At 42.7% G+C, this 12500-nt stretch overlaps 1 protein-coding gene and 1 pseudogene across 2 annotated transcripts in view; both read left to right on the top strand.

Moving 5' to 3' along the window:
- Positions 1 to 4335, top strand: part of LOC137867121 (gamma-glutamyl hydrolase-like) — a 5642-nt pseudogene extending 1307 nt beyond the window's left edge.
- A 1657-nt stretch (positions 4336 to 5992) lies between these two features.
- The window catches only part of rnf122 (ring finger protein 122), a 15197-nt gene continuing 8689 nt past the window's right edge, over positions 5993 to 12500 (top strand). For both annotated transcript variants that reach the window (XM_068703768.1, XM_068703769.1), the window contains exons 1-2: positions 5993 to 6342; positions 12084 to 12240. In XM_068703768.1, the coding sequence (XP_068559869.1) occupies positions 6318 to 6342; positions 12084 to 12240 (182 nt within the window). In that variant the 5' untranslated portion in view covers positions 5993 to 6317. The remainder of the gene's footprint in view (positions 6343 to 12083; positions 12241 to 12500) is intronic.

A 12500-nucleotide genomic window follows, 5' to 3' on the forward strand; every position in this document is an offset into this window, starting at 1 on the left:
TTTTAACCGCACAGCATTTTCATAGTGACAGATAATACTTTTTACCTCACTTAGTTTGCTGGTAAAACGTACAATAAGTTCATAAAACATAGTGAAGTTCAAGAAAACTGACGGTATGTGCAGCTCCTACATTAAATTACGTTTTACTATCACTAATCCATCCAAAAATTTTACTCTGAAAGAAAGGTTTGAACTGAGGACTAATATATTTGATATTAAATTGCAGTTTATTTTCAATACGGTACTTTTAACTAAACACAAATTTTGAATGCACGACATTTACTCTTACAGAAAATTAATCTTTATCCTGAATAAGTTTTTGTTTTTTGTCTCAGAACAAAAAGTGACTCTGTTGTGTGTGTGTGTGTGTGTGTGTGTGTTGCAGGCCAATGATGAAGGGGACCTTTCTTCCCCATCTGGGGTACATGCATGGGCATGCAGCTGCTGACTGTGCTGGTGGCCGGAGAAAATCTGCTGGAGAGCCGCCACGGCTGAGAACGTGGCGCTGCCCCTCGACCTAACCACAGGTTGGAGCTTCCTGCGTTATTGTTGTTCATGTGTGAATGTCTTTTATAATTCATGGCGTTTAGTGAATGTCTAAATAAAGTGGACTATTACATTATTTGGTAAAATGTTCTGGATCGTACCACTTGGTGTCAGTAGAAAGCAGGTTACAAATCGTCGTGTGTTCTGTTGTTTTTTTTTTGTCTTTTCTGACATGTATTTCTGTCTGCAGAGGCCGGCTCTAGTAGGATGTTTGAGGGGTTCCCCAACAGTCTTATGAAGGCTTTGACCCAAGAACCACTCACTGGCAATTTTTCACCACTAAGGAGTTGCAGTGAAGGTACAGTAAAGTGTAACGCTGTACAGCATGTTTCACTTCCCGTTGTTGTAGTTCGTTACCTTGCTGGGAAATAAAAGACTTTGCGTCACCGCAGGCTTTCTGTCACATATGACTGGTACTGTTGACCTTATAAATGTGTACCTGAACAATCCGCAAGTTTAACATTCATTACAAGTTCTTCTTCATAAACTGTGTGTGGTTAATCAAAAGCTGGATTACTTCCCCAAGGCCCCCCCCCCAAAAAAAATCCCCAGGCGCACATTGGTTTGTGGTACTGTAATTTGATTCATTATGTAATTTAGATTTCAGGTGATATTACATTCATACGGCGCATATTCCTAATTTAATTTGTGTTAAATCAAATTACCACTTGGCGCACCTTAGGCCATCGATATTCCAGCACATAGTGTACAGAAACATGGGTATTATTGTTCATCTGTCCACGAAACTCAAGATTTGACAGATAAGATAAACTTCATTGATCCAAGGCAAAGAAAACAAAGCGTCACGGCACCAAAAGCAAATACAAGAACAACATTTTTATCACAGTTATGTGACCTTAAAAATCTAGAGTACTGTATACAATTTGGGGCTGGTGACACAAGGTTAATACATAAATAATACTGTATGGTTAATAAGATGTTTGTTTCCTTCAGACCTTCGAGGAAAATGAGAAGCTGCCTGAGTTTCTTCTCCCTGCTGTCTACAAACGTGGCAGAGAACGGAGTCCGCTTTGCATCAACCATAGAAGGTTAAAGATGATTTCTATGTCAATTGACAAAAGTTGTAATTACTACACTATATTAACTAATATATTTTTTTTAGGTAAAACGTATCCCTTCTATGGAGTTCAGTGGCACCCGGAGGTGAATCGTTTCCAGTGGAAGAGGAAGCAGAACTATCCTCACTCCGCTCACGCCGTTCAGCTTTCTTCTCTGCTGGCTCAGTTTTTTGTCAATGAAGGTAAGACGACAAACACTCAATGTCAATAATGATTGCTATTGGATTGTATCGACAGTTGTCGAGTCTGGCTGTGGGTTATGATGATACTTACTGTGAGACCATATGAAGAATATTATCCAAATTGAATTTCCAGAAATCTCACGATCTATATTGATTGCAATAAAAGTTTCACGACTAGTAATTGAACTAACACTAGTATTGACAAGTGTTGAAAAGAAGGCTGATGTTTTCCTTTTAACTGTAAACATGTTAAAATGTACGCAGCATTGTAAAGTTCCGTGCATCAGTCTGGTGCGCTTTGAGAGCAAAATCGATCGGCTAGATCAACAAAGACCGTTGGGCTCTAGTAGACGAGTCAATCGTACTCACATTGGTTTGCGTAAATATGGGCGGCGAGGACACAGGGGAAAAAAGGTCACAGTCGCAAATCATGGTGGACAAGATAGAGTTTAAGGTAAGGAACGGTCAATACGCAGAATCAACGAGAGCATACAGTCGACAGTCTTCACACAGTTTAAGTAAAGAAATTAGAGCAAATTAAAGAAACTAAAAGGTGCGTTTGAGGCACAATGTTTGTGCTCTTCTTTTATTGGAGAAGATTATGCAGTTATCATGTGCAGCTGAGGCCATATGTTTGAATTACAGCTGGGCTAAAGACATTTAAACTCTTCTTTTTTTTTTCCACAACCACAAACTTCCAAGTTACCATACATTGTTTTGTGTTCATTTTGAGCTGCATGCTCCTTAATGATGCTCAAAAGCATTCGTGATTTGAAATGGGTTGATGACGGGACTGGAGTAAAGCTTAGTAAATGAACTAATGCAATTGATTTGTGGCATTTAATGCTCTGCTGCTGGTGCTCTGTATTGATACGGTGCTCCAGATAATCCTTCCTGTAATGGAAAGCCCCATCCTCCACAAAAGGGTCTCATTTTAGGAACCATTGCCTGCAAGCGCGACAAAACACTCCTTCAAAAGTAGAAGAACAGATGATAACAATGTGAACCTCTGCAATCGTTGTATCACAAAAGGGCATTATTTGTAAAATTTGGGTTTTTTGTATTTTGCGTTTTGAAAGATCTGAGAGGTCAAGTTGGATAAAGAGCCCAAATACACATTGGATGGACCTACTGCCAAACGCTAATGTTAGGCTTACCATGTGGAGCAAACATAAAGCCACTGTTTACACTTCGGCATTATTACCCATTCAGGATTCAACCCTGATTCACGCTGCACCTATGGGCATAAACAAAATACATATTTCCCACATACACCTAACACCTACTGAAACTACTCTGTCCTACAGCCCTGTCCTTTAACCTGCTGTCCCTCCCTCAGTGGAGGCTGTCCTCCCTCAGTGGAGGTTGTCCCCAATGGGGACCACCCTGCCCTGCTGTCCCTCTCTTGAACGTCTGTCCCTCTATGAGAATCAGTGTAACGTTAGTTAACTTAACTTACCCCAGACTATGCTGTGTCCTCAGAGGACCTGTCCTGGATGCAGCCAGGAGAGTGTGTGTGTGTGTGTGTGTGTGTGTGTGTGTGTGTGTGTGTGTGTGGGTTGAATGAGAGACGCTTTGCTGAAGGCAAAAACACAACTTTAGAGATCCTATATGTCCACATAAGTGTAAATGTCTTATTGAGAAAATGTGGTGGGACAAATTAGACTGGTGTTCCTCCAGAGTCTTGGTAATTAATGGGAAAGTGAGCAGGAATTTTGTAGGTTTGTATTTCACTAGATTAAGCAAAAAAAACATATAAAGGTATGGTTATTGTATCCATAAACCAGAATATATTACAATATCACAATATATATATATTGATATTCCATTACAAAAGGATATATACAATGATTGAGGCCCTTTGAAATTCAACACCCAGAGACCCAAAGAGTTCAGCCGGTTTAGACGAAGAGAGAAGATTAATATGACTTAAACTTTATAAAAAAAAGAAGAAAAAAAAAGATATCACAAATATTCCATTGAACACTTCTAAATCCTATTGTTCCCAGCTGTCCCACAGAGATGATGTGTCTATTCTATTCTAATCACACGCATCTCACTTTGTGTAGGAAGGAGAAGTTTACATCAGTTTGACAATCCTGAGGAAGAGGCCTCGTCACTGATTAACAACGACACGCCCGTCTACGCTGGAAACTTCACCGGATATGAACAGATCTATTTCTTCTGAAATCCTCTAGCGGCTCTGTCTGTGTGTCACTCTGCGCGCACAACACAGCACTTTATATGCAGCCGAGGGAGGTGTTAGCCAAAAGCTAGTCCTCTAAAAAACATGTGTACATGCTGTTATTGTGCTTATTTGCATATATAAGCTTTTTTTTTTTTATTGTCCTTTTGGAGATGAAGCTCTATGTAGTAGAACACTAGGGTGGATCTTTAGGGTACATTTGTAATAAAAGATGTGAAAACCTCCAGAAAAAAAAGCTAGAAAGTTGACTTTTTTTTTTTTTTTTTACTGGACTTAGCACACGCCTAAATAAATGACAGCTTAATAAAATGACAATAACATATGATTGTTTAAGTGTATCTGTGGTGTCTCATTGTCACTTAGCGCTATAATCTGTTATATGCGCTTTCCTTTTACCGCGCTTTGCTTTCCGTTTCATTACTGGAATCTTTTTTCAGTTGTTCCCCTCTTGGGCTCGACACACAACTGCACGCACAACCAAGACCAATTAGCATTTCAAATGATGCAAAATTCCTAGTATTGACTAATTTATGGCCAGTTTCCACAGAAAGCCTAATGTGGGACTCAATGAGTTCTTCAAAAATTGTGACCAAATCAAAGCTGGCGCAATTAGGTTGAATCCCAGTGCGCTTCAATCCCAATCAGAACATGTCCGCACCGCTTAATGAATTAGCCGTGGGAATAAGAAAAGTGTCCGTCCCTGGCTCCCAAGAGGATGACGAAGATGGAGAAGGTTGTATATTTGCTGAGTAGTGGAGATGAAGACTGAAGATGGTGGCAGAGACGAGCAGCGAACGCAACATCCTCACATATTACGTCTCAATAAATACATTTTAACAGCATTCAAGAGCTTTGAACTTATCTGTCCAGCTTAATGAACTAGTTTAGCTCATCTTCGACTGTTTTCTTTTAGACATATAATCAAGGAACGAACAATAAGGGTGCTAATCCGTTAAGCTAGCAGCTAACGTCAACTCGAGGGATCAAGTTTAATGCATCATTTAGCCACTTGCTAGCAACTGTCTTTTAAAAGACACTTTAAAGCTTCAAAATGCATTAATTAAAGGGGTGTTTAGTGACGTCTTTCGTCTCAATAGCTCAGAGCGTTAAACGTCTCTTCAGCTCATGCGAGCCACAGACCTTATTTCAGGCACCTAACCACCTTTTTTTTTTATCAAAAATGTTTTTTATTATTGGAGACTGGGGAAACCCCCTCGTGCACGAGCGAGGGTACCGATCCGAAGATCGGCGGTTCGATCCCCGGCTCATCCAGTCCATGTCGAAGCATCCTTATTAAGCAAGACACTCAACCCCTGATTGCTCCTGATTGCTATATATGCCCTTCACTGTGAATGGGTGTGAAGGTTTAGTCCTTGTATATGGTGGCCCCTGTCATGACAGCATGAGAGGCGCAAGTCCATTTACCATTTACTGACTATTACAACAATAACACATGTTATTACATCTTGTTGTTTGGTCTCTGTACTAGTGGCACAATTATGAAACATTTCAGAGCTTTTCCAACCAACATTCTTACCCCACCCCCCAAAAAAAATATGGATATAAAGTGTGGGAGAAAAGTGGGGGGTCCATAGGGGCCCACAAGCACCATACAGTTTGCCCCCAAGGCCTAGAGGGGTAATACCGAGAGAGGATTTGGACTCGCAACCTCTGTGTCTTTCTTTAAGTCGTGGCAACGAATTAGCCTGTAAAGCACACATATGCATAAGGAAAAAAGGAGGATATGATGGCAGAAACCACGCAGCCCCCGTCCAAGCCAGGCCGTCACAACGCTACGCCGAACCCAGGCAAGCCCGACGATTGGTCGCTCCGCACGTCCGTAATGCGTCTGCGGGGGGCGGGACTATAGGCAAATGCAGCCAGTGCTGTAGTTTGTCACACAGATGCCGCCGCTGGGTCAGTGTTATGCCGTCTATTATAATAACAGAGTCGAAACAGCCCAGCGAGGAAGAAAGAAGAACAACGGGGGGGGGGGATCCACGTCTTCGTTTTTCCTTTTTTCAGCCTGCACGGATGAACCAAACTAGTGACAAAGGATAACCCCGCTTCAGCTGTCGACAGAGGAAAAGAAAAACCTGCTTTTACGTCCACCTTTTTATTGGTCTTTTTTTTTTTTAAATTATTTTTATTACAGGTGCCATTGTCTCGTCCACACTGCTGGCAGACAGTCACCGGCTCTACTCGGGCCACTTTATTGCGGTCATCCATCTGCACCGGGCGGCTGCGGCTTGTTGGTAAACACGAATCGGATCCCGCCGGCAAGGGACTCCCTCTGGTGCATTGATGCACCCATTTCAGTGGTGTAACGGTGAGCAGTCCTTTTTTTTAATATATATATTGTTAGGCCTCTGAGATATGTGCCTGTCAGTCTCTCGCGGCCAGTGATATAATTGAGCTGGATTGCAAGTCTCCGAGTCACTCCAGTGTGTTCTATTTCTATTGTGAGGACCTAGACTTAAGAAAAAAACCAAAACCAGTCCTATTAAGACTTGTGGTGCATAACAGTGACATCAAAATAGTCCTGCACTTTACTTCATAAGCACGTGATGAATGGTTTATCACGCACTGTAATACAGTTATAGAAAGTCTCCTATACGTTATTAGTGTTTATTAATGTATTTGTCAACAACTTTGACTCCTGTGAGCACCCATAGGTGGAGGCCCACAACATATTGAATGCCAATATAGTAAAACTGTGTAAAATATGTCTTCATATGAGAAGTTGTAAGAGCTAAATATATTGTTTATATCTTCCTATAAGGTCATTATTAGAGCTGCAACTATTAGGCGATGAATCGATTGCCAGAATCAGCAACTAATCTATTCGTTTGTCATTTTTTTTTTTTTCAAGCCAAAATGGCTCCTCAAATGTGTTGATTTGAATCTTTTTCTTTGTCATAAATGACAGTGAACTGGACATATTACTGGACATTACATTGCAGGCTGTCGGTCTTCGATGGAGAACAAACAGATAGCATACGTCACCTTGTGCTGTGGAAAATGATCACGGGTATTTTCCACAATTTTCACATAATAATAGACAAAACAATTAATAGAGTAGATGTTATACGGATGAATCAGATCAAATTTACATTATAGTACGTTATAAACCGTTTATTACATGTGCTGTATACTGCTTATAAATGCTGTATAGAAGGACTTTAGGTTTTACCCTCGTTCTGATTATATTTCAAGGCAGGTATACTCTTCTATAATCTTCCATAAATGGCTGATATGGATTATTTGAGCTGAAAGACATGTTAAAAGAGCAATTATCTGAATGTTTAATCAAGTTGTGCATTGATTGGTGGACTAAGAGGCTGCTTAATCAATAGAATCCTTTATTTCCATCCAAATTAATTCCAGTTGAGAGCCACACAAGGCCAGTCTTTGTGCTCTCTGTGTAACGTTTTGCCTCTCTGGCTAATCTTGTTTACACTGACTGACTCTATCTGCAGCCTCTCACTTACAATCTTCACGGTCTCGACCAATTATCTCCAAAAGGACCCCAAAAAAAAAGTATGAACAACTTTCTCTGTCTTGTTTGAAAACTGCCGCTTGCGTTACGGAGGCGCATCTGTCATCCTCGAAACAAAAATGAATCCCTTCATGGCGGTGAACCGGTGTGTCAGTGCTTTCGTTGTCACGTTGGAACCTGGTGAAGATGATGGATTAGTCGTCTTTTTTTTTTTTTTTTCTTCCTCCGGCTTTGCCTATTTGAGAGCGGCAGCCACAGCAGCCTCCTCGGTGGACTGTTTGGCGGTGTTCAGACAAAAACAATTACTCCCTTTGTGCTGCTCAACTCCCCTGCTATTCATAGGGGGAACAGCGTGCACGCACACACACACTCACACACACACACACACACACACACACACACACACACACACACACACACAGACACACAGGGACAGACACAGACACACAGTATCAAAGAGTGACATTCTGCTGGAAAAAAATGAAGGCAGCCACACAGCTCAGCTCTGTGTATCTGTGAGTGATCATGCCTACAGTGTTTATGCGCGACACATGTAGTACTTTCATGCATGTGTTAGGGAGTTTCGGGCGCTATATCTACTCTCTTCTTCCTCTTCTTCTTTAGCAGCAGCAGCAGTCATGCATGCAGGCTTGAGTGTCTCCCCCCCCCCCCACAATGTGAACTGTTGAATATTTGATGTGAAGTTCTGTCTTTAATGCGAGCAGCAGCAGCTGCAAAAGCAGCTTTGTGTGAACGCGGCGGCGTATATAGGACAAATCCAGACCAGGCGTCTCACAGGAGCTTGTCACAGTCGACGTGTTTTACAGCTCTTATCAAATCACGGAGGGGACTTTCCTGCCTTTTTGAACGACGTCACGAGAATCTGTCTGACGGCCGGAACTCAATACGACCGACTCGGATTCACTCAAAAACGAGAACTTTTCGCTAAAGGCTAGGCTCCAACCCCCCCCCCCCAGCATCTGCTACTCTTGGCGCCATGGCAACGGGGCGCCTCCAGAGTGTGCCGATATATAGGTCAGTGGTCATGCGGGGCTCCACCCAAAGCAAAATACCACATATATAGCTGTTTGCTCTCCATGCATATACAAAAGGTGGAGGAGGAAGACGTGGGCACCCATCCATACCGACAGACACAAGGTTGGGACATGACACACACACACACACACACACACACAGAGAGAGAGACCTGAATACAAATGACCCAGACTTGGTTTGTGAGTCTGCAGCAGCTTCACAGGTGATTTGTGCCATCAGCTGTGCAGTGACATGAATACAGGAACATGTGCTCTCCCACAGGCTGTGTCTCTTTGTCTGCTGACGATCTTTGTGAAGCAGACTGTTTGACACGACGAAAAGATGGAGAACATTAGATCTGCATCTACGTCTTTGTCTTGTTTGTTCACATCGTCGCGTGTGTAGAACTGCCATTGTGGACACTTAGGTCATGGACACATTACAGTCATTTTAGCAGACGCTTTTATCCAAAGTGACTTACAATTCAGTATCTATCTATATACTGTAGACGCAGCTACGGGAGACATTTTGGGGTTAAGTGTCTTGCTCAAGGACACATTGACATGAGACTAGACATGAGCCGGGGATCGAACCACCGACTCTCTGATTGAAAGGCGGCCCTGCTCTCCACTTAGCCACGGTCACCCTCAGGTATATGACACTCAGTGATATATGAATACGGAGGAGCTGACACCATGTTCAGTTTCACAGTTTGCGAGGTTTGTTTTTTTTAAATGTCGATTCTGATTAAATATCCAAACATTGGACTGTTTTAAGGCAAGTAGGGACTTTCTGGGATAACTTCACCTATACTTATGGAAAGGAAAAAAGTACTATCAGCAAACTGTACTTTAAGTGTCAAAAGTAAAAGTACTGCTGAAGAAATGCCCCTGTGACTGATTTATTATATCATATAACATTATTAGGTATTTTTTTACAGAGCTGTGTAGATGAAGATAGTTTCAACTACTTTATAGGGAGGAGAGAAGAACAATTGTATTCAAATTTATACTTGTTGTATGTACATTTTTGTGAAAAAAATTGATAATTTTACCTCTTTGGTCTCAAACTGTTACTTCAATGAAAGCATCTTTTTTGGTGGTTCTGTTAACGCCTCACTGACACCTGACATATGACATATATGACAAAGACGCCGACCTGAAGATATAATTGATAGTGTGGAATGTGCAATTTAGTGTTTTCTCTTTAAACACCAGGAACATTGAACAGACTTTGGTTGGCGGCTAGTCAAAACGTTCCTGAGAGAGTACGAGTTTTGAGTGCTGACCTCTTGATTTGTAAGATACTGGCTGTGCGGCCCTGCACACACGTCCTTCAGTTTGCGTTTCATTTACAAACGCCGAGGTCTCCTCTCGCTGAGTGAAGCCATTTAGCGCTGGAACTTGAATGTGCAGCCGCCGCCGCGAGCCTTGATAAATGGAGCATCGCCGCTCATACGGAGAGAGTGGAACTACGAGGCGCGAAGTATCGATCCTCTCGCGCCGCAATCTCACCGTGAGGCGGGAGAAATGTCAAATAGAAATGTCAACGTGTCACTTTGGCTGCAGGACTGACTAGAAATACCACGATCTATACATATATATATATATATATATATACATATATATATATATAAAAAGTGTTCCACAAGAACATAATACCCATCACAGGGATACAAAACTGGTGAAGGTCTCCATCCATCCGTCAGTTTGGATCATTAACCCATTCATCTGTTTTTTTCAAACCCCCATCCATCCATCCATCTCTTTCTGTCCATCCATCCTTTTCTTTTCATCAGTCTATCCATCCCTCCGTCCCGTCTGTCCATGTATCCACTCATCTGTACATCCAGTTTGTCTGTCCATATAGTTATCCGTCCATCTGCCTGTCCCTCTGTTCATGTTTTTTTTTTTTTTTTTTTTGCCAATCCGTCCATCGAACCGTTCGCCAATCCGTCTGCCCATTTGTCCATCTATCAATTCATCCATCCATCCGTCTTAGGACCAGCAAACATAGACAAACAACACATTCGCACCTACAAACTATTTAGAGTTTCCAGTCCACCTGACCTGCATGCTTTTGGACTGTGGGAGGGAAAACGGAGCACAGAAACAGCAGCAAACCTTCACACAAAAGAAGGAGTAACTGGTGAACGTGTTTTTGGCTATTTCATACAGTTTGTTTCTACCGTGAGATAAGCCTGGAAGGGTCTGGATTTCTCTATCATGATCATGAATCTGCAGATTCCCTCGTTTCCCTCTGCGGCACACGTCTTCCTCCTCTAATGTGGGCAGGTTCATATCGGCACACTGCGATGAGTCCTGCGTTATAGCTGCGATTCACTCTCACTCACTGGGGTTAGTGTGACCCCGATCTCACAAAGCCCCCTCTCACATGCAGATACTGACTTCTCATTACTCACGCAGACACACAACACACAAGTGTGCCCTCTGTGTCCCTGTCTGTCTAATCTACCGCTGCTTCTCTGCGCTAGTTTCTCCCTTGAAATCGGTGAATTAGTGGTTCGTCTCGATTTATATATACATCAAACCTCTCCCCCCCCCCCCCCCCCCCCTCCGTGAAATACTGTGAACTGCACACGCAGTGCAACATGTCCAGTGGTTCATGGCCACATTTGTTCTTCCCTCCCCCACCTCTCTACCACTGACCTTGACTGCAAATAGCAGTGCTACAGTGATAATCTATTTCATGGTAAAACAAACACACACACAGGAGTGTAGCGCTGCAGCAAGGAGGACGACACAAAGAGGGGGGGTGGGGGGGGGAGGCACCCTTAATGGAGATACCATCTGTTTGGGTCGGAGCACGAAGTTCTTCCTAAAAGCACTCAGTTCAAGACATGAAAACAGTCCCTGTTAGTTTATATGAATGATTCACCTTCCTGTACAAGAGTCCAGACATCTTTTTGCTGCCATTTCAATCAAATTGTACTCGCTGATTCTCAAGACTTTTTTTGAGTGTCTTGAAACTAATGAACTGGATTTCATCAGCGTCCTAAAAACATATTACATATTATTACATTTTAATTCCACAAAAGAGGGCCTGAGCAAATGTAATTTTTTTTTTTTCCGTCTGCGGCTATAGCTGCTCTCGTCCGTCCACTTTCGTGCCTTTGAACTACGCCGACCTGTTATCAGACAAAAGAAGTGTGGATCTATAAGAGATGCAGCCATGTTGCTTGGATACCGCAATGAGGGTGTTTTACGTACTACTTTGAAAAGGGACTCATTTGCCATCACAGGACAGTGCGGCGGTCGTCTTTCTCTACCTCTTTTCCTCAAGCCTTTGTGTCCGTGCATGTATGCGTGTAAAGCTTCAATTTCTGACTTCCATTAGAGGAGGACGGAGCTGACTCTCAGCTGACGATGAATAGTAGAGCACTTTAAGCATGTGCGCAGTTGCATTCAGCTGTGTTTCGAGACGTATCCTTGTGTGTAGCAGTTTAAGGCCTTTGCGTTTCTGTTTTTGCGTCTTCACGCGAATGTGTCTTAAATCTTCCCTCCGTCTTTGTTCAGGGTGCTTCTGTGGTCTGGGACTGGTTTACTCCAACAAGTCGTGCACCATGCCGCCCATCACCTTCCAGGACCTGCCTCTCAACATCTACATGGTCATCTTTGGGACGGGCATCTTTGTCTTCATCCTGAGTCTCATCTTCTGCTGTTACTTCATCAGGTGAGGCGGCGACAGGAATAGAAATATGTCATTGAAAACAAGAAATGTGTGGAAAAAAAACAAAAAACAAGACTAAGGCTTTTTTTCAAACCTATATCGCCTGATTCTACGGGACCCTTTGAGCTCAAACTCGCAGGCCTCGTACTGTAGGTGCGTCAGCTCGAGGTTGGATCATGTTCTCACCACAACCTAAGAGCTACAGAATGGTTCGTGTCCGGACTGAGACCACTTCCTCTGCAGGCTCTCTGTGCGATTGTTTT

The sequence above is a fragment of the Cebidichthys violaceus genome, unplaced genomic scaffold (genome assembly GCF_023349555.1).
Source record: "Cebidichthys violaceus isolate CVI_PGR_0920_01 unplaced genomic scaffold, fCebVio1.0.p SCAF_9, whole genome shotgun sequence".
In the NCBI taxonomy this organism is placed as follows: domain Eukaryota; kingdom Metazoa; phylum Chordata; class Actinopteri; order Perciformes; family Stichaeidae; genus Cebidichthys; species Cebidichthys violaceus.